The sequence below is a fragment of the Carettochelys insculpta genome, chromosome 3, assembly GCF_033958435.1.
Source record: "Carettochelys insculpta isolate YL-2023 chromosome 3, ASM3395843v1, whole genome shotgun sequence".
Classification (NCBI taxonomy): domain Eukaryota; kingdom Metazoa; phylum Chordata; order Testudines; family Carettochelyidae; genus Carettochelys; species Carettochelys insculpta.
The window spans coordinates 117,444,020-117,465,407 of record NC_134139.1 but is presented as its reverse complement, the minus strand read 5'-3'; the positions used below and the strand labels follow the sequence as shown (position 1 = coordinate 117,465,407).

General features: G+C 42.6%; 1 protein-coding gene across 6 annotated transcripts in view; it reads right to left on the bottom strand.

Annotated features, from left to right (window-relative positions):
- MCM9 (minichromosome maintenance 9 homologous recombination repair factor) overlaps positions 1-21,388 on the bottom strand; it is an 85,578-nt gene that overhangs the window by 62,727 nt on the left and 1,463 nt on the right. For 5 of the 6 annotated variants that reach the window (XM_074990668.1, XM_074990671.1, XM_074990674.1 and 2 more), the window contains exons 2-5: positions 20,020-20,342; positions 9,506-9,822; positions 6,355-6,436; positions 4,273-4,473 (exon numbers count right to left, since the gene is read on the bottom strand). In XM_074990668.1, the coding sequence (XP_074846769.1) occupies positions 4,273-4,473; positions 6,355-6,436; positions 9,506-9,822; positions 20,020-20,329 (910 nt within the window). In that variant the 5' untranslated portion in view covers positions 20,330-20,342. The remainder of the gene's footprint in view (positions 1-4,272; positions 4,474-6,354; positions 6,437-9,505; positions 9,823-20,019; positions 20,343-21,388) is intronic. The other variant, XM_074990670.1, reaches the window with a different exon arrangement.

Genomic DNA, 21,388 nt, shown 5'->3' with positions numbered 1-21,388 from the left:
GAAAGAATTGGGCTTGTTTAGTTTGGAAAAGAGAAGATTGAGGGGAGACATGATAGCGGTTTTCAGGTATCTAAAAGGGAGTCATAAGGAGGAAGGAGAAAACTTGTTCTTCTTGGCCTCTGAGGATAGAACAAGAGGCAACGGGCTTAAACTGCAGCAAGGGAGGTTTAGGTTAGACATTATGAAAAAGTTCCTAACTGTCAGGGTGGTCAAACAGTGGAATAAATTGCCAAGGGAGGTTGTGGAATCTCCTTCGCTGGAGATATTTAAGAACAGGTTAGATAAATGTCTATCAGGGATGGTTTAGACAGTACTTGGTCCTGCCATTGGGGCAGGGGGCTGGACTCGATGGCCTCTCGAGGTCTCTTCCAGTCCTAGTGTTCTATGATTCTATGAGTACTTGTTTTTTTCAGCACTTTTTTCATTTTAGGGGACAGGATGCACAAGTTTATCACTGCTATAAACTATCAGATCATGAGCACTCAGAGTAGAACTCAATGCAACACACACCAACTACGTATACAACTGCGAAGCTCACTCCTGGTAGTGCGTCCTGGGGAGCAGAGCCGGAGGCCGGGGGGCTGTCCCAGGTGCAGGCACAGTGGAATAGAAATCAAAGAGCACCTGGGAGGGGTGTGCAAAGCTGGGTACCTGCGTGCGGGGCTGGGGACTCGTGTGGGGCTGCGTGGGGACTCGTGCGGGGCTGCGTGGCAGAGAGGTCCCACCGGCGGTGGACAAGGCACAGCTGTGCAGGGCTGGCGGCAGTGGCCCTCTAGCCATCTGGGGAACGAGTGGCAGGGGCGGAGCCAGGATGGGCTGCGTGCCCAGCAGCCACATCTCCCAGGAGCACTTGGGAGCCCGCGGGTGCCGGCTGCGCTGGGGCGCACAGCTGCTGCAGTGCGGAGTTGGAGACCCAGACCAGCCACAGGCGAAGGCTGGGCTGGGGGCTCCAGGAAACCGCAGGCAGGCGGCAAGCAGCGCCCAAGGCACATCTGTGCAGGGCAGGTGGCGGCGGCCCCTAGCCGCCTGGGGGGCGAGCGGCAAGGGCAGGGCGGGGATGGGCTGTGTGCCCAGCAGCCATGTCTCCCAGGAGTGCCTGGGAGCCCACGGCTGCTGGCTGGACTGGGGCACACCACTGCTGCAGTGCGGAGTTGGAGACCCAGACCAGCCACAGGTAAAGGCTGGGCTGGGGGCTCCGTGAAACCACCGCCAGGCGAGATGCAGCTGCGGGCAGCCATTGTCTAGAGCTGCGGCCTTTCTCCCGCTGCAGGGTGTCTGTGTCCTGCTGAGGCACTCGTAAATTCAAGGAAATGCCTCATAAGGTGAAGTTGTGGTTTTAAATCTAGCTGCTCGTAAATGTGCATTCTCGTAGCCCGAATGGGCGTATCTCAGGGTATGACTGCATATGTAGATATGGGTGCAACCACTGAAAATGCAATGGATCATTGCATCAGTTACCGCTGCTTTGGTTGCTCACTGACACTCTGGGGCAAGACCCGCCACCTGCCCTGAAAACCAGCATACCCAGGCTTGGATCCAGGTTTGGACCTGGCAAAGAGAACCTCAGTACAAGAATTTTTGTTGCTGCAAGCCTTACTTCCAGAACTGTGGTAATTGTGGAGCAAGTACATTGTCTTCAAGGGCCTTTGGAAAAAGACCACAACTATAGCCACCTCCCGAAAATTTGTGACCACCAAAGGAGACTTCCCAGGCAGCTAAAATACCCCTGATAATCGCCAGCCTGCCAGCCTTTGCATGAAACCTATACAAGAACTTGCCGTGAGAGAACAGTCACTCTGGTGACAAAGTATTTTCTTCTGTTGACCGAAAATCATGTCTGCCGAGGGAGACTTCCCCCAACAACTAAAAGACCCACAACTGCAGCCAGCACCCAACAAGCGTGACCACTGAGAGAGACTCCCCCTGGGCAGCTAAAAGACCCCAGAGTAGCAGCCAGCCCCTCAATACCCTAGCCGCTGAGGAAGACTTCCCCCAGCTGGCTATAGAACCCTCTCCATCCACAAGCTGCCTTGCACCTTGTGCAGCACGTAGTTTTATTGGTTTGGGGACAAGCCACGTGATGCGGCTGGGTGTGAAAAAGTGCCAAACTGCGTGGCACCTCTGAGGGGAGGGAAAGAAGGGGATGTGGGGGTCAGGACAAAATGTAAACAGCTGAAAAGAAGTTTCTCGCCCTATCATATAAGCATGACCACCACCCACAGCCTAGCTGCCACATGGTGTGAGGGTGGGGGCAGCAGCTGGCACCAGGCAGAGAAGGAAAAAAAAAAAAGGCAGCTAGCAGAAGTAGACACAGAACCACAGACCCCACAGCCATGCTAATAGCAAAGAAAGGAATAAGATTTTTTAGCCTCTCGTGACCCTCTAGCCACAGGCTTCCAGATGCCCAATTGAAATGGTCTTCCTGTTGCCTAATTCCTCCACACCTGAGAGCAGTGGAGATGGAAGAGGCCAAAGCGGAGAACTGTGGGGCACTGTGGGACACACACAAGACATCTGTGGAGGCTAACGAATTCGATTTAAAGACATGGAGTTTCCTCATTACCCTTCATTCAGAATTTTAAATTTGAACTGAACGTTACACCCGTTAGGTTACTATTATATTATGATATCAATATTATGTCGATTTTAGTGCACCATAAATTGAGCTAATGGATTTCATAGTGAAGAGAGGCACGTGGTAAAATTGCGCTAAATGACTTAAAATCTATATTATCTCGTAGTGGAGACATAGCCCAGGAGTAAGATAAAGACAAACGAGGCTCTCTGTGTAAATGAAACTTGTATAAAATATCTGGTAGCCAGTTAAGAGCTTACACAACACATCTCATCAGCTGTCCAAATTTAACACAAAAAACAACAAAAATCTCTGCACAATACCAGGGAGAAAAATAATTTATGGAAGTTTGCATCTTTGTGGGGTAATGCATATGTGGCCCTGAAGAAGACAGCACATGGTTGCCGATTGTGTTTGCAAGCTGGCACACTTATTTATTTGACTATTAAGTTTTTTCTCAAAGACCAATGTTATGTTGCTTTCCTTATCAATATGCTAGGGCTATGGTTATACTACAGTGCTCTGTCGACAGAAGTAACTGTCAGAAGAGATTTCCTGACAAAACTTCCGCTGACAGCGTGTGAACACACACAAAAGCCAATCAGAAGAGTGCTCTGCTCTGTCAACAGACTGGCTGGCCTGCGCGGCCACTATCTTGACAAAATGGGCATCTGGAAGCACAGCAGACAGGGCTGCCCATTGTTCTGGATGCTCTGTCTGTTGAGAGAAGGCCCCCCACCTTAGCGTCCACACGATATTTTATCGGAAGAACATGTCGACAGCAGTGTTATGCCTCATGGCTGAGAGGCAGAATGCTGCCAGTGAAAGTGCTGAATTTTTTGACAAATTGTCAATAAAACGCATGTTGTGTGTGGATGTTCCACTAGTTTTGTGAGGAAAACTCACTAGTGTTACCATAGCCTAGCAGTAAAGACCTTGTGTGAAGACTTTTAGTTTAAGGATTACAAGTGTTATTACTATCTAAAAGTGTTATAGAAACAGATTGGTTTTAACATTACTCAGGTATAAATAAATACATAAATAAATCCTGTCTCACACAAGGATGGGGTTCAGAGAGAGTAATATTTCTAAGCTATTAGTATAGTAAACAGAACAATGCTGACTAAACCAGATCTAGCCCAAAGGATTTCTTCACAGTCCTGTAACTGATCTGTTCTCCCTACCCTACCCCACACACAAAATAGCATTATGTTTTTCTTAATACTCTGACCATTTCTCACGTATGCTCACTCCTTGTTAAGCGTGACATAAAACACTGAGGCAACTGCAGTCGTATAAGGCTTAAAAGAGAAATCAAAGTAGTACAATTCTGGTGTGGATTCCCAGGGTGTACATTTTGTGCAGCAAGAAATTATTCCTTAGCTGCTGTGAAAAGACAAACAAAAACACACTAACACATGATATAAGCAGTTTCAAAACAAAGTTCTTGGAGTTTTGTCCTGCTTGCCTGAGATTCGGTCTTGAGACAATGCCTGATCAACAGGAGAACTGAGTCATAACCCAATAACCCTGGACTGAAAGGGCTTTAAAAGGTGCACTACAACTGGACCAATAGTTTCCAGGAGGACTGAGAGATGGGGGGGAATGAAGCAAAAATATTGTCAATAATACAATTATCAATGTTGTCTCCAGCAAAAATCTGAGCATGGTTCCCGTTTTCACTTTCATCTACACACCTGCTAAGGGATCACTCTTATGTTTTTCCCAGAAGTCTTCAAATTCTTTGCGAACTTCCTCATTGACTATAATCCCTGCCAGTTGTTCATTGTTCACTTGAACATAATTGGCTTTCAAAACAATCTCTAGGTCACAGCGCACATCCTGGTGCAAAGGCTTCCATCTCAGCATTACCACGCCATACACTGTGATGTCATCACCTGAGAGTAGGGACAAAATTAGTCATAACAATGTCCTGATGAGAATATGCAGATACATAAATTAACAGCTACGTTAAATGTAATAGAGTGGTTAAGACATTTGTACAGCAGATGCTGTGAGGAAAAAAGAAATTATTCTAATTACAGCTTTGCTAAAATAGGCAACATTATTAAGCCTTTTTAGTGTCTATGAATAAAATATGGAACTAATTTTTTTTTTATTTTTAAATTGTGAATCTAAAGTAAGCTATGAAAACAATATAACCTGTTTTAAGGGATATAAAAACAACTGTCAGGTTTAAAAACTTATTTAAAAAATTCCTTACCTATTTAACAAGCAGCAGTGATATCTAAAAAGTAAATTATTTATTTTCATTACTAATGCTTTTTGTTTACTTGTGCCATCTCTATTGCTTCAGTCAATGTAAACAAGCCTAGTTATTCTAAGGTTTATTTATAGTCCATTGCACTTTCAGGTTTCATGCATTCATAAAATCACTGCAATATTTAACAGACACTTTTTAGCAGGGCTTACTAAACCCAAAACTGACCCAAGTTTCATCTGATAGTTTGACTAAATGATTCCTTCTCTACACACGTTTGTTTTTTTAGATTCTTGCATGCCTTTACATTTGTCAGTACAGTTAGTCAGGGACCTCTACTGTTGTAAATGCTAAAACTTCCACTAGCTCTTTTGTTTTCATACACAAATCTAAATTACATGTGGAACTCGGTGCATAACGCTATTCACTTCATTCTGAACTTGCCATAACTCTGTTGTTCCTGTATGCTGAAGGCACTGGACACACCAGGGGCTCCTTGCATTCCTCCTTTCCCTCATATAAACTCCAAGTGTGCCACCCTCCCATCCTATTTTAGGGACTTCCTCCAGTCCCTTACTTTATGCCAGAAGCAATGTGTTTGCATTCCTCCCTCCCCTACCATTGTCCTCAATTCTCTCTTCCATGCACACAGAGTCCTACATTCTTCCTCCTGCCAGAGCTTCTGTATGCCTCCCATTTCCTATCCACTACATGCCACAGGGGCCTCATGCGTTCCCTGTGCCCCTCTCCCTCCATACCATTCCCTATATGCCAGGTAATCTGCGTTTTGTCCTAATCTAGGGTCCTCCATTCATACCAGGGGTTTTGTGCACTCCCCCTTTCCCTACTTTATTCTTATTTGCTCCTCTATAGCATCAGTCTTGGCCAGTTACATAGGAGCTGCTATCTTGGACTATGCCATCCAGTATTGTTTCCTTTCTGCAACAGTGATCAGTGCCACTGTGGTAAACTTTAGCCACTGTATCATTTTGAGAGAGGGTGATCAGTAGTGAACACAGTATTGCTGGGGAGGGTATACTATCTGTTTGTGCTTACGACAGTCTGATTATTATTTTCCATTCTTTGTACTTTCCAATCATTTGTTTGCTATTTGACGGTCACTGCCCACTAAGCTGATGTTTCCACCTGCAGCCCTTCTACCAAAAGCTAGGACACATGTTCCCAAACCACCAGGAGGACACCAAACTTTTAGGACTGTCACCAGTCTCAAGGTCTCTGAATCTGTATCAATTTCATCAAGTAGATTCTGTATACTGACATTTAGAGGTCTCAAAATAACTTCTGAAGTCCATGAAATATTACATAGCAATATTTTTCTGTTAAAATGTCATAACTGTCACGTAAGGAGATAGTCTTTTCCGCACAAGAATTAATCTGACATGTTAACACAGTGATTTTGCACAATAATGAAGTGATAAATGAGTGTTGTTGAAGATGCTTTCTTTCAAATGAAAATAAACTTGAAATCACCCAAGGTATCAATGTGTGTAATGAGAACTATATATAAATTTACACGGTAGTAGTCCATTGTCCTCACCTGACTTACAACTGTCCACTAAGTCATCTTCCAGGACAACTGCCATAGAACGAGGGATGCTTCCAACAGGTAGCCTTTGAACCTAGCAGACAGGAAGAAAATATGTATGTATTTATTACACGCAGGTGCCATCCAACAACCACAGGTTATTGCTCTGGTTTGCAAACCAGCCAAACTATGCCCGTCTGGATTGCAACAGAACCATTGTTTCGCACGCCAAAGACCTATCTTTCATTCCCTGTAAAGTACATCCTTAGTTTCTATCACAGAATCCACACAATGACCATGCTGGTGCTCTCATTAAGTCAGGGGAATCTTGCCACTGACATCAATGGAAACAGAACTGGACCTTAAAGTAGGGGCCATACTGGGCAGGTGCTGCGCAACTTCAACGTCTTGCTGCATAAAACTTTACAAAATAAGAAAATTGTTCAAAAAAAAAAAAGAACTTTTTTGTTAGTGACATTTATTTCAGGACTGATTTCAATAAACAAAGCTTACTACGGGTACTGATGTCTGCTTAAAAATTATTAAATGGTTCATCATAACTGTACATATTGGAAGATACCACTGCTCTACAGGTATTTCATCAAAATTTGACGGGGATGGAAAGAAACTTACACTTAAACCCCTAAACCTACTAAACCAGCATCAAGGGAAAATGGAATCAAACGTAACCAGGAGAACACCTATTGACAGGTACGTTAGTAACTGTTGTATTTCTCTTTTCCTCCAAGGCAAACTCTGTGCAATCCTGTCATAGGTGATTTCCATCTAAAGCACATTTTTCCCCAGTTACTCACAAAAACCTTAGGATTACGGTTAGGTTTCCCAAGTGTTCAAAAAATCCTCCTGTAATTGTTAAATTGTACACTGGAGACAGAACAGCAATCATAAGCACGTTCTTCTTTTGTAGCAAAGACTCCTTCATATCAGAATTACAGGTTAAATCATTCTCCAGTGCCTGGAAACTATATCTGCATTTTTGTCTGTTACTTGTTTTCTACAGGTAACTCACTTCTCTATGAATATTGTGGAAGATACATTAGTTACTGGCAGCAATGAACAGGACGGATAGTATATACAGAGCCAAATTAATCTCTGGTGTACTTCCATCAACATTAATTAAGTCATATCAATTAAACTGATCCACAATGAAGATATTTGGAACACAGGAAAAGAAAAGAATAAAGTTTTAATAAAAAACTGAAAGTCTAGAATAAGCATAAAGAGATTATGCAACATAGGGAGCATGGTATCAGACATCATTTAAACTTCTTCAGTCATGGGTTCTCTTTAATTTGTCAAAGTATTTTTCATTTTTCACACCACACAGTTCTATTTGTGTGTATATGATTTACATGCGCATACATCTCAGAGCCCTCTTAATCTGGACATCAAGAAGTCTCAATAAGACAGTGTATTGAACAAAAATAGAACAATAGAAATACTAACTAAAATTTCTCTTTTTTAAAAATTTTGCATAACTTAGAATTTTTCACCTATTTAACACCTGGTTAAACAGCTCTTAATCACTTAACATTGACCAAGTATGACCCCATTATACTGAGTTTTTGTTATAAATTCCCCAGTTAAGCAACAATCATGGGCATTTACTCAGGCCTGACTATCAGAGAAATGACTGCAAGTTGCCTTGGGCATAAAAATATTCCATTTTGTGTACATGACTGCAGACTGGGAGGGGTGGATACTTGCAGATTTGGTATTAGGGCAGAAGCACCTGCCGAGATGGAATTTGCCATAATTGAGCTAAATTTTCTCCATGGGAGCCACATCAAATATCGCAATCAGATATCAAATGAATATATAGTTGGATTATGGTTTACCTACATAGGAAAATTAATCTACAGTAGGATAGGGCATGAATTTAAAATAGACTATTACTGATTCACTTTTTGTAAATTAAGCTAATCTGGAATTAGGCACAGGCTGAACCTCTTTAGTCTGACACTCTCTCGTCCTGCAACATCTGTAGTATAGCATGATTCTAGTCAGCTGGATAACCACTTATCATGAGTGTGGCCAAGTTTCCCATGGTCCCATGAAGTTTGTTCACAGCCACCTGTCCTGGTTCTCAGCGTTCCCTGCTGTTATTTAGCTCTAATTTACCCCTAAATGTCTTCTAAGAGCCCAGTAAGCAGTGGAAGCATTGGTAATGTGTTTGACAACATTTACCTCTCATGGTTTGGGAAATTCTCTCATTCAGCTCTGGTCAGGTCCTGAGGGTGCTGAACTAGAGAGATTCAACTTGTACTCTCTTTCAGAATAAGATGGTACACACAATAGCTACATCTACACTAGTCCTTTCCTTTTGGAAGGGGCATGGTAATGAGCGAGTTCGGAAGATGCTAATGAGGTGCTGTTGGTTTGGTTTTAGGATGAAGGGGTATTCGGAGTCTGACGGGTCCTTTCGAAAGGCACCCCGTCTACACAGGCAGTGTGCCCTCCGAAAGTGGCACTTTGGATTCATGCATGGCGCCTCATTAGCATCTTCCGAACTTGCTCATTACCATGCCCCTTCCAAAAGGAAAGGACTAGTGTAGATGTAGCTGTTGTGTGTACCATCTTATTCTGTAAACATAGCTAATGTGTTAATCAAGAACAGTTGATCAGAACTAGCTATTCTGAAATAATTCCTTGTGTAGAGAAGCTCTTAGATACACAACATACACTTAGTATTTAACTTATGAACACCCTAATTTAATCCATGTATTGGCTGTAAGTGTTTCTTATGATGCATAAAAATGACTTCAAATAATATAATCATTTAACAAATGGAATAATCTTTCCGGGGTGCTTCTGTGGACATAAACTTCATTTTCTAGCTCTTTAACTTGGAGTTTTGGATTTACAGGATAAAGGCATCCAAGAGCTTTCCTCCCACCCGAGCAATTTTCTAAATAACTGTAAAGGGTTTAATATAGCTTTCCCACTTATTGTGGCATGTTAACAAATCTCTTATTAGTTATAAGGGAACAATTAATCACTGGCATAAGCAGATTGCTCTATTGGGGTTGCACGTCTTTACACTGCCAGTGAAAGTCCTCATACTTTTACTAGACTAATTTATTTTTCCATGCTATTCATTTATCTCATCCCTCCTCTCTCTTCTCCCCTCCATTTATTTTACCTGTTCTTGAATTTTGATTTCTTGATAGTCTCTGCAGCTGGTGGGAACAGAAGGGGTTCCTGAGAGACAAGTGAATTTACATGAACTGCAGCCTTCTTCATTAGGGCAGGATGATGGACGGAAGAAAGTATAGTACTGCTCAAAATCAGCTTTGACCACAAAAACATGCTTGCACTTGTTACACATGTAATCCCGTTCAAATTCCAGGACTTTCACTAGACTGGTACGAATTACAGTCCCAGTAACTGACAAAAAGTGACCGACATCTCTGGTTTTAGGGATACGTTCTCTGGTTAGCTCAGGACAAACTGGTAAACCTGTTAAATGAAAGACCACAAATCTAAGTTTATAAACATGAAATGTATCTCTACTTGCTGTGTATGATACAAAGATGTTTTCTCAACAGAAAACAGAGAAAGACAGATATGAATTGCATCCCTGGCCCATTCATTCATCTGGCGTACTACAGGTTGAACCTCTCTAATCCAGAACTCTCGCGTCTAGCAACATCCATAATCTGGCGTGATTTTGGTTAGCTGGATGACCACTTATCATGGGTGTGGCCAAGTTTCCTGCAGTTTCATAAAGTTTGTTTACAGCCACCACTCCTAGCTGTCAGTGTTCTGTGCTGTTATCTAGCTGTAATTTGCCCTAAGTATCTTCTATAATCCCAGTAAACAGTGGTAGTGTCAGTAATACTGCTAGACAATATTTTGACCTCCTGTCGCCCAGCAAATTCTCTCATCCAGCACTAGTTAGGTTCTGGGGTGCCGGATTAGAGAGGTTCCACCTGTAGTCACAAACATCAAAACGCTGTGGATAATTAACATGGAAAGAAACTATAACAGCCTTACAGTCCTATTTTGACCAAAGGCCAAGCAGTAGTTTATTGAAAATTATTTGAGGATTTTTCACCTTCTCCTGTTCATGGATTTTTCTCAATTGCACTTACAAAATGAAATTATTTGATGACCTTTTCATGAGATTCATTTACTTTCTGACTTGCTATTTGAAATATAAAATTTGAGGCGTGCTGTTATATGTGTTTAGCAGCCACATAGATCTTATGATACTGTCTCCCCAGTTAAACAAACATAACTCATAATCTAGTATGAATCCTCAATATAAGCAAATTCAAAATTCATATTCCGTGAGCATATGATCTTAATATTCTCCTTCCTCTAAGATCAATACAAGTAACACTCTTTCTTGGGAAAGTTGATAGAAAATGAACAGAAAGGCACTATGAACACAACTGAAGCAAGTTCACTTATAAGTTCAAATGAACAGTCATAGCAAATTTTTTGCAAAACTTGCCCCTTCTATTGTTCTAGTCTAAGAGCCAATGCTGAACCCTCTATTCATTCAGCCATAAGGCATTCCGAACCAGGATAGGACAAAGCTTTCAGCTAGGAAGATTAATGTACCTCAACCACTTACAACTCCTTTACAAAAATAAATGCACTTCATAATACTTAATATATGATAACAATAATAACTGCCTTCCAGGCAGCTACTAATTTCTTTAACATTACAAAGTGAAGTGACTAATTACTTCGTAAATGTAACAGAATTCCCTCCCTTAGAACACTAAAAAGTTGGATACTTCCTCATAGTTTTGCCTTTGGCACCATTTTTCTCCATCACAGGCATGAACTCTATGACCTTTATAAAGCACAGAACCACCTTTCTGAGCTGGCATGCTGAAATTTGACCTTTTGACCTCTATGTATGGTCCAAGTGCCAGTGATAATTTTTGAAGTCACTAATAGTCCTACTTCAACAGCATCATTAATAAATAAATAAAGATGCAGAGCTTTACCATTTAGGTGATGGTTGGTAGCATTAGCCGGTCTTTTGTTAATCCACAGGCAGCATGGCTTTGAGAAAGCTCTTAGTTTCATAGGAGAGGAGGGGCAGGACTGAGCTCCCATCCTGTGTACCAATCAAAATTGGCTCACATGCTGGGGGTTGCTGACCTCTGGCATAAAACATCTGACACCACAAAGAAAGCTATAGCACTTTAGCTAGCTACAGTATATGTTTGTGGCATGAATGTCTGAGTGAGCACCAGAGAAGCAGAGAGAGATTAGATCTGGAAGGAAATTAATGTATTTTGAGCAATACAGAGACTCCAATATGCTCATTTTACTTTGTTTCTCAAACTCTTTTGCTGAGGTGTACATGTGTCTTTGCGTAGATTAGAGTCTACCAGTAAAAAACATCACAGCTTTAATGTTACACACATGCTTTGCTACTGAGCACACACTGGTGTTACAGTAATGGTAACTAAGTGAAAAATGCCCGCATCCATGAACAGATTTGCAGTGAAAGGAAATCTTATGCATTTATATTTGTATAATGCAAACTTCAGGTAGACACATTTATTTTTCAGTTGCCACTAAAGCAGAAGGAATCAGTGCAGCTGAGTGTAGCTTCTCTCACCCCAGCTGACCCAAACCAGTGCATATGCCAAGGTTGCTTTCACCCCTGCTCCAACCCAAGAGAGAAAGAAGCTTTCACAGTTTTGGATTCCGAGATGTCATTTTCATATTCAAGAACATTGTTTCTTTGGTTAAATGATTGACTACAGTCTTCACTGTGTTCAGGGCTGTTCCCCCTACTCCTTCCACCAAGAGATGGACAGTGCCCTACTAATTCACTTTGGAAGCATGAAGAGAAGCTCTATAAATCAGAAAAGTTTCTAGTCCCCTTTGCTCAATGAATGGCTAATAGCATCTATAGGAAATTAGGCTGCAAAAACCTTTAATCCATGTAGCCCATCTTTTTTTTTTATCCCTGCAACAATAACCAGCCTTTTAGTATGCATGGTCTAACCATAAATATTTTGACTCCTATAGCTTCCACTACTTCTGTACCTTAACAGGACTACAAGTAAAAAAATTGGACATTATGAAACAAAGAGGCATGCAAATGCAATCATAATCTTGATTTAGAAAAAGCTTGAAATACAGACAGCTTACTTTGAATTGATAAGAAAAAGGGGGCCATGTATCTTTTATATCACAAAATTAATGGTTGCTTTAAGTCTGCATAAATTGTAAAAAAAGGGTAGCAAATTGGGGGTGGTTTTTTGCTAGTAGAACTCACAAAATAGGATTATGAAAGAAAAAGTCACAAATCAGATTATATTCCTGAATGTACAAATAATGATAACTTTTTGAAAAAAGGTTTATGGAGGAAAACACCAGATATTGTATATTTTATAATTGATTCTTCTGGGTTGACATTACTAAATATGTACCATCAAAATCAAGGGACGTGGGTCTACATAACAACTTTTTAATTACTAAACCTTTACTCTGTCTGATACTACTAACAGATGATAAATGCTTCCGCAATTTTTTACTAACGAAAAAAAGCCATCATTCAAAATCTTATACACATTGGACCTCTCTAGTCTAGCACCCCAGACACCTGACCAGTGCTGAACAAGAGAATTTGCTGAACCATCAAGGTTCAGTATTGTCTAGCAGTGTTACTAACACTTCCACGGCTTATTGGGCCCTTAGAAGACATTGAGGGGTAAGCTGCAGCTAAATAAGAGCACAGAACACTGAGAGGCAGCACTGGTGTCTGTAAGCAAACTTTATGGGACTATGGGAAATTTGGTCACACCCAAGATAATGGGACATCCAGCTAACTAAAATCATGCTGGGCCACACATGTTGCTGGACCAGACAGAGTCAACTGATATTAAGAAATGGATGGATTTTAGCACAGTATACATTTATATTGAAGTTATAACTTCTTGGGAAACTAGAGTAGAAGCTCTGGCCTGATATCATTCTATGCCATGGGAAACTGAACTCCTCAGCTCAAAGCCTAGGATTTCTCCATGCACAATACTAATATTTTAGTAACTTTTGGAAAAGGTGCCATCTTATTTGGCCAGCACAGGAAACCACTAACTCCTGGCTTCTAGAGGAAACAAACTTCAAGTAACCACGCATGGAATGCCTTTTAATATCAACATCTTGACAACAAATTTAGCATCAACAGGAAGGGCATTACATGGTTACAAAAAGGATGTAATGTTCTTTCATTATTGATAATCTCTTCCAATGAGGTATTCTGTTTTTAAAAGGGAAAAGTTTAAGTAAGGCCCCGCCTGTACCACAAAAATTAACAGAGTCTGAGGCATTACAATGAAGATAAACTTTCACCAAATTTATTAAAATACAACTCTGTCTTGTAGGGTACACTAGCCTCAACCATCTTTTTAACCATGTCCCAGAACTGTACTAAAACACCTGCAGTAGCTATTCTGATGAAGGGCTAGAGATGGATGAAGTAATAATGGGCAGTGGGGCGAACCCAGCCTGTGGTCCCACCCATACTCCACTCCTGGTCTGTCCAGGCCCTGCCCCACTCTGCCCAGGTCCTGCTCCCTCCGCTGTCTCCCTCTTCTCTTCCTTCCCCATTGCTGCTCAGCCCTTCCAGCCAAAACCCTGAACCCAGATGTAGCAAATGACATTTGGAAAAAAGACACTCTTCTACAATTTCTTTCTAAAGAAAATAGAGCATAAATTGCATTGGATCTCAGATTGTAAAGACTGGATATCCAAGAAGGTACTTAATTAAATACACTAAATTTGGAAATAAAAAATGCCAGTCACCATTTACATATATTCTGAAGTTTGTCAGAGGTTTATTTGCAAAAACATTATAAGTGAAGATAAGTCAGCTGTTCTGCTGAATACAACACCAAACATTATGGAACATGTGATGCAGCTCAACTCTGTTTTACCTTTTACACAAACTCTTAAGCCTTCAAAAAGAAATCATTCCCACATATTTAACACTTTGAAACAAAACCACTATTTTAAATTAGAGTGGTTTAGTGTGCTCATAACAAAGTTCATTGCTTTTAGAAAAAGGGCACAGTAGTTTATTGTGTGTGATCACCTAACAGATATATTTATGAATTTGCATCATGTGTTTATGTTAGAAATATGTTTCCAAAGATTTTAGGCACAACAAAGGATTTTATATCTTACTAGCAGATGCACCTGGTGTTGTTAGGGTTTTTGTGGTGGCTCAGGGCAGGGATCGGGTGGGGAATACAGGAATCATGGGGGTGGTTTGGGAGGTATGGGGGCCTTAGAGCAGGGGGTGGTGGTGGGGGTGGAGGTGCAGAAATCAGGCCATGGGGTGGGGGGGTTAGGGTGGCGGTATAGGAATTAGAACAGTGGGTTGGAAGGTGTGTGGGGTCTAAGGGCAGGGAAGGTGGTTGGCAGGTGATTGGGAGGGGTGGGAGGCTGAGGGCAGCCCTGAGGCCAGGCTGGGGCGGTACTTCCTGGCCAGTGACTGGAGTCTGGAAGGGGCATGGGAGCAGGACCCTCACTGCCTGGCCCTGGCTGGCAGCTATTCCCGGGACCAGCCAAGGCTGTGCTGCCCAGCCAGTGGCTAGAGTCTCAGGAGGGGTGGGGGCAATGGGGGGCAGCAGGAGCTGTGCTGCATTGCCCTGCCGGCAGTGCTCCCCAGGGGGGGCAGTGGTAGCAGGGGCTGCGTAGCCTGGTTCTGGCCAGTGGCTGCTCCCTTGAAGGTGGGGCTGTGGCTGGGGCCAATGGCTGGCACCCCTCCCCTCCATGGGTCTGGTGCTGGGGCCGAGCAGGGAAGTGGTCTGGGCTGAGATTTTGTGCTGGGGGTTCACCTACCCCTGGCCCCAGCTGGCCACTCTCTTACTGGTGCAGCCACCCCCATTGTCACTGTGCAGTATAATTGTCCCCTCACTGATTGCGACCCTGTGGTCATTGCAGACTATAACTGTACCTGCTATCAGACCCCTCACTTTCCATTTAATGAGAAACAATCAGACTCCCCACACATTCCATTGTCCTGGACAACCAACTCTGACCCTGCTTTAAGCTGTGATAAGAAGTAGTTGAATATCAAATTTGGTGGTCTTAGCTCTTATAGTTTAGGAGGCATTCTCAAACAAATGGGCTTACAGACAGAAGACATATGCACATTTCTAAAATACATAGTAGAGTACAGTACTGATTGTGGTGGAGGGTTCCTTTAAAACTAGTTCACTGAATAGTGAGAAGTAAAGAAAAGGAAACTAATTTGTCCATCTATCTGGAAGAAAAGGGATGTTGTCCATTTTAGGGCTCGTTTTAATGGAGGGGAGGGGTTGTGAAAAGAGAGCAGGGATGGACAATAAGAGTTTGGAAGCAAGTTTTTGTACTATAATAAATAACGTGTACCTTAGATGAGAATGGTCTTTTCAAGAATGCATTTAAAAAACTATATGTGTGGAGATCCAAACATTTAAGGCTAAAGGTGAATGTTCATTTGGTGCGTCTAAAAGCCTAGGCAAGGATTTTTTTAGAGATGTGATTTTTATAATGTTTAGCAGCAAACTAATGAAATATTAAAAGCAAATTTTAAGCTACTGCAATAATGCACGATTGTTTTTGTCAGTAAGTTCAGAAACTGACAGTATATACGGCCTGCTAAACCCAGTGTTATGAGTTCAATCCTTGAGGGGGACATTTAGGGTTCTGGGGCAAATGAGGGAGAGAGAAGGTATGGTGCTTGGTCCTGCCAAGAGGGCAGGGGACCGGACTTGATGACCTCCTGAGGTACCTTCCAGCTCTATGACGTGTAACTCTGGACTGGCACATTCCTCTTAAATGGCTTTATTACCACCTAATGGCTCTTTCACATGTACAATGGTATGGTACTAGGTCTGGCAAGCTGGAAGGCTTTCCACTTTTAAGTTAACTAGATCTACTCTTGGCGAAGACTCACAAAGCTGCAACAGCCTGGTTTGGGGGACTGCAGGAACCAGCAGAATAGGGACAGGAAGAGGGGAGAAGTTGAGCACTCAGACCCAGATAAGGAATTGCCTACCCTTGCCACTTATACTCAACATCCATGGAAGTCACAGTATCAGCTAACTACTCTCTGCTGAACATACCGCTACATTCAAAAAGACCTGAGGTGAAAAGAATGCTTCCCCAACAGTGAAAGAAAGCATCTGAAATGAAGCAGATGCTCATGGATTTTCCTGTCCCCTAGGCAGGTCTTTCTGGGTTAACATTTATGCCCCAATAATGGGCACAGCAGTTCTATCAGAAGGCATCTGCCTTCCTTAGCACTCTGAATCCTCATGAGTGCCTGGTCTTGGATATTAATTTTTACACTACCCTAGAAGCACAGGGTCATTTCCGGATAGAGATGTGCCAGGGCACCATGGATGTCCTCAGGGAGATTGGCAACCATCACCCCCTGGTTAGACTAATAGCTAGACAACTCCACCAACTTCATTCATCTCTAGGTTAAGGACACTCGATTGTGCCACTCCCAAGTCAACTGCATCTACTTTCTTGATTTCACACCTGGCTGAGCCTTTGCCTCCAGCATCAGGCTGGACCCATTCTTGGGCCACCACATGGTGGCCACAATGGCCTTGCTAACACCTGACCAGCTGAGGTAGCCTAAGGGCAGTGCAGTTAACAGTCTGTTGAAGAATGTGAGCTTTACAACATCCTTCCATGAGTTTTGGCTGGCTGATGGGAACACAGAAATGGTGGGCTGTGCAGAAGATATCTGACCAGCACTTCTGATATGTGACCAGCACTTCTGCCATGACTATACCCACGGGGCCGAATGGAGGTGGAGTGTGGGACCTGGGCAGTTGGAACAAGAAATTCTGGAGCTGGTGAGGAGGCTGGCCTCTCACCCCAGTGACCCATCCCTCTGCGGCATGTGTCAGGAGGAATATGATGAGCTCAGGGTCTTGGGTGTCTGTTTGATCCTACATCCAATGCCTTCAGGGAATGGAATATGACTCCCGCTTTTTCTCTATCCTAAAGAAAAAGAGAAGAGCCCAAAAGCATATCACCATCCTTCTGGCAGAGTATGGCGCCCCTCCCATAGAGCTGGTGGAGATGCAAGGAAGAGCCAGGGCCTATTATGTCAGCCTCTTCTCTCTGGAGCCAACTGACACTGATGCCTTTGTGGTCCCATGGGATGAACTCCCAATGGTAAGCAGCAGGGACCAGGTTTGGTTCGAGTAACCTCACATTCTGGCTGAGCTCTTGAAGGTCCACTGTCTCATACCCACCAACAAATCTTCAGGCATTGACAGGCAACTCTGCAGTCTTACCACACATGGTTTTAGGAAAGTTTGGTAAAACTACAATACCCACCTGAAGAAGTGAGGAAACAGATTGACAGAGCCAGACGTGTACCCACAAGCCACCTGCTACAAGACAGGCCTAACAAGGAAAATAACAGGACACCAGTGGCCATCACCTACAGCCCCCAGGTAAAACCTCTCCAATGCCTCAACAGTCATCTACAACCCATCCTGGACAATGATCCCTCACTTTCATAGACCTTGGGAGGCAGACCTGTCCTTGCCTACAGCCTGCCAATAAGAAACAAATTCTCACCAGCAAACATACACCACACTACAGTAAACTAACTCAGGAACCAACTCCTGCAATAAACCTCAGGGGTAACTCTGCTCACATATTTACACCAGCAACACCATCACAGGACCTAACCACATCAGCCACACATTAAGGGATCGTACACCTGCACATCTACTAATAGAATATATGCCATATGCGCCAGCAATGCCCCTCTGCCATATACATTGGCCAAACTGGACAGTCTCTACGTGAAAGAATAACTGGACACAGATCAGGTATCAGGAACGGTAACACACAAAAACCTGTAGGAGAACACTTCAATCTACCTGGACACTCAGTAACAGATTTAAAAGTAGACATTCTGCAACAAAAAAACCTTCAAAAACAAACTCTAAAAAGATATTGCAGAGCTACAATTCATTTGCAGATTTGACACCATCAATCAATGATTGAACAAAAACTGGGAGTGGCTAGCCAAATACAAAAGCAGTTTCTGCACTCTTGGTGTTCACACCTCCATATCAGCTGCTGGAAGAGGGCCACATCCTCCCTGGCAGAACTGACTTTTTCAACTCTGGCCCTACCCTTGACTGAGACTCCCTCCTTTTCACAAGCCTGTATAATTAGCCCTGCCCTGGAACTTCCATTCCAATGCATCTGACGAAGTGAGTCTTTGCCCATGAAAGCTTATGCTCCAAAAAATCTGTTAGTCTATAAGGTGCCACAGTACTTCTTGTTGTTTTTGAGGATACAGACTAACATGGCTATTCCTCTGAAACTTAAATCACCTTACAGAAATATAAGTTATATTACAACTATGTAGTTACTTTTATCAAACTAATAATCTCATCCAAGAATGAAATCAGGATTCTTTGACAGGACATATTTTCCATAAAATCATGTTAACTAGCATTAATTTCATGCTTAACTTTCAATTTTTTAACAATATCCCTTATCAGCTTTTCTATTAGTGTCCCTAGCATTCATGTCAAGCTAAACAGGTGATAGTTCTCCTGGTCATTCCACTTGAATGTTCTGAATATTGGCACAATATTAGCACTCTTCAAGTCTTCTGGAATTTTCCTAGTATTCCAAGATTTATTATAAAAGATCAGCAGTAAGCCAGAGATCTCCTTAGCCAGCTCTTTTAGGTCTCTTGGTGTAAGTTCTCCAGGCCTGCTGTTTTAAAAATGTTAATCCTTAGAAAACATTTTATATCTCCATACTTAACAGTGTGGCAAGTACTTATTATTCTCCTTTGAAAAAAGAACATCACCCTGCTTCTTTCCACATAGAGAACAGAAATATTTTTAAACACGTCTCCCCTTTCTGCATCATGAACAATTGCCATCTGCCATCTAGTAAACAGGCTTATTTCATTACTGGGATTTTTTTTTTCCAAATATATTTAGACTCCCAATTGGTCTTTGTGTATTGAAATTGCAAAAATGAAAACATAAAGGACAATAATTTCTCCCACCAGGCACAGCACTAGTTCTTGCCAAGAAGCAAGATCCTTCTCTTGCTGGAACATTTAAGGTGGGACACAAGGAAGATTTAGGCACTGAAATGCTTAGCACTTCATTGCTCCACTTCCCAGTGGAATTCAGAACTGTGAATTAGGCACCAAGGCTCCTTATGCAATATATAGAGCGGGTTACACCACTAAGAATGGGATACACAAAAGCCAGCAGACTGATCAAGCAGCTGCTTGAGCTAAATAATAGGAAATGCTGAGGAGAGGGGTGTAGCCTAAACAGCACCCTGAAAAGGAATTAGGTGATGAACTCTTGGCCTAGCTATATCTGGAATCCACAGCTGGGAACCCTCTCCTAGAGTTAGGCACCTCTGCCCTTTTTCAGGAAAGAGAGAGGAAGAGAAAGTAGTGCTGGTGCCCCCTTGCAGTCTTTGGCCCATTGGTTATGGCACTTACCCAGGATATGAGCACCAGGGTTCAAATCCCTTTTCAGCCTGATGGGCAGCAGGGGGATTGGCACCCTAACTAGTAGACTGTAGAGTCTTCAGGGATGTCAGGCAGCACCAAAGTCCCTTATGAAGTCGATCCATCCATAAAACATGGAATTACATACCTCAGTGACTCACCTGATATTCTGGCATGAAGATTCTGCTTAATGCTAAGATCATGAGCCTGGGAAGCAGACTGCAGAGTTGTCATGGCTGCCCTGCGCAATGCATTATCAAAAATAGGGAGCACTTCATTTGGAAAGGCATTGAAATATTCTGCAACTTCCATGTTGGTTTCAAAAAGGGTGAGGGCATCAACAATGACTGAGTAATGTTCCTCATTATCTTTTTCCCTTAAGATACGTAAGATATCATTCCTGTGATTTTCCAAAACATAGGATTCAAATACTTGTCCAATTAGGTTTACTTGGTCAGCATGTAATAGCATATTGCACCTATAACTGTAAAAGGGAAAAAAATAAAATCCTAAAACACTAAAAATCAAATTTTAAAAGCGTATTTTGTTAGGGTCATAAAAGATTAACTTTGCACATCTTACTTAGTGAAAACTCTGTGACATCCAAGAAAATTTAAGATATTTATTTCGGTTTAAGTGCCTCTCATTAGCCCTATAGTGCCTTTTACAAACTTAACAACATACACTGCCTGCAAAAGGACTATTCGCATGCATAAAGTTAAGCATGTATTTGCTTGCAGGACTGAGCTCCTCAGGAAGGTGACTAGACTTCAGTATATTTGTAGATAATGCCTAACGCATTCTTGGTGCTACTGAAATATAAATAATAAACTATAATTATACCATAAGCCCGTTATAGCAGCAGGTTGCCAAGAAGCAGGATCCTTCTCTGGCCCAAGCATACCGTCTATGAAGGCTTGAGCTTGGCATATTTTCCTTTGAATCAGTGTCAACACACACCAGTGAATTTGTGTTTGCTTAAGTATAAATAACTTTGGGTAACAAACTAACAACTAATCTAAACTTTTTTCGTGAAGCTTTGTGGCTCTTGCAATGTTCCAATTCCTAAACTTCCCAAAGGACAAATATATACGTAACAAAAATGTGGTGTTCTTTGATTGGCCGAGTGCAGTGAGGGTCTCCACTCGGCACGACAGTATTTCTCTGTCCCTCCGTATCTGAAAAAGTGGGTCTGTCCCACTAAAGCTCATCGCTTAATACATCATTTTGTTAGTCTTTAAAGGGCTACAGGCCTGCTGCCTTGTTTCCCGTGCAAAGAGATAACTTTGAATGCCACATCCAATCAGAATGGGGGAAGAGGGTCGCACGCAAAGCCCCTGCCATGGGAGGGGGAATGAGAGGTGTTTGCATGGGAGGGAGTGGGGGCACGCACGGGGCTCCTGACAGACAGGGAAGAGGCAAAAGGGGGGCACCCAGGGAGCCTGGCACGGAGGAAGACGGGGGATGCCGCTGTGGGAAGAAGACCTGGGGGCACCCAGAGTGCTGGGGGGCGGGGGCGGGGGCGTGCGC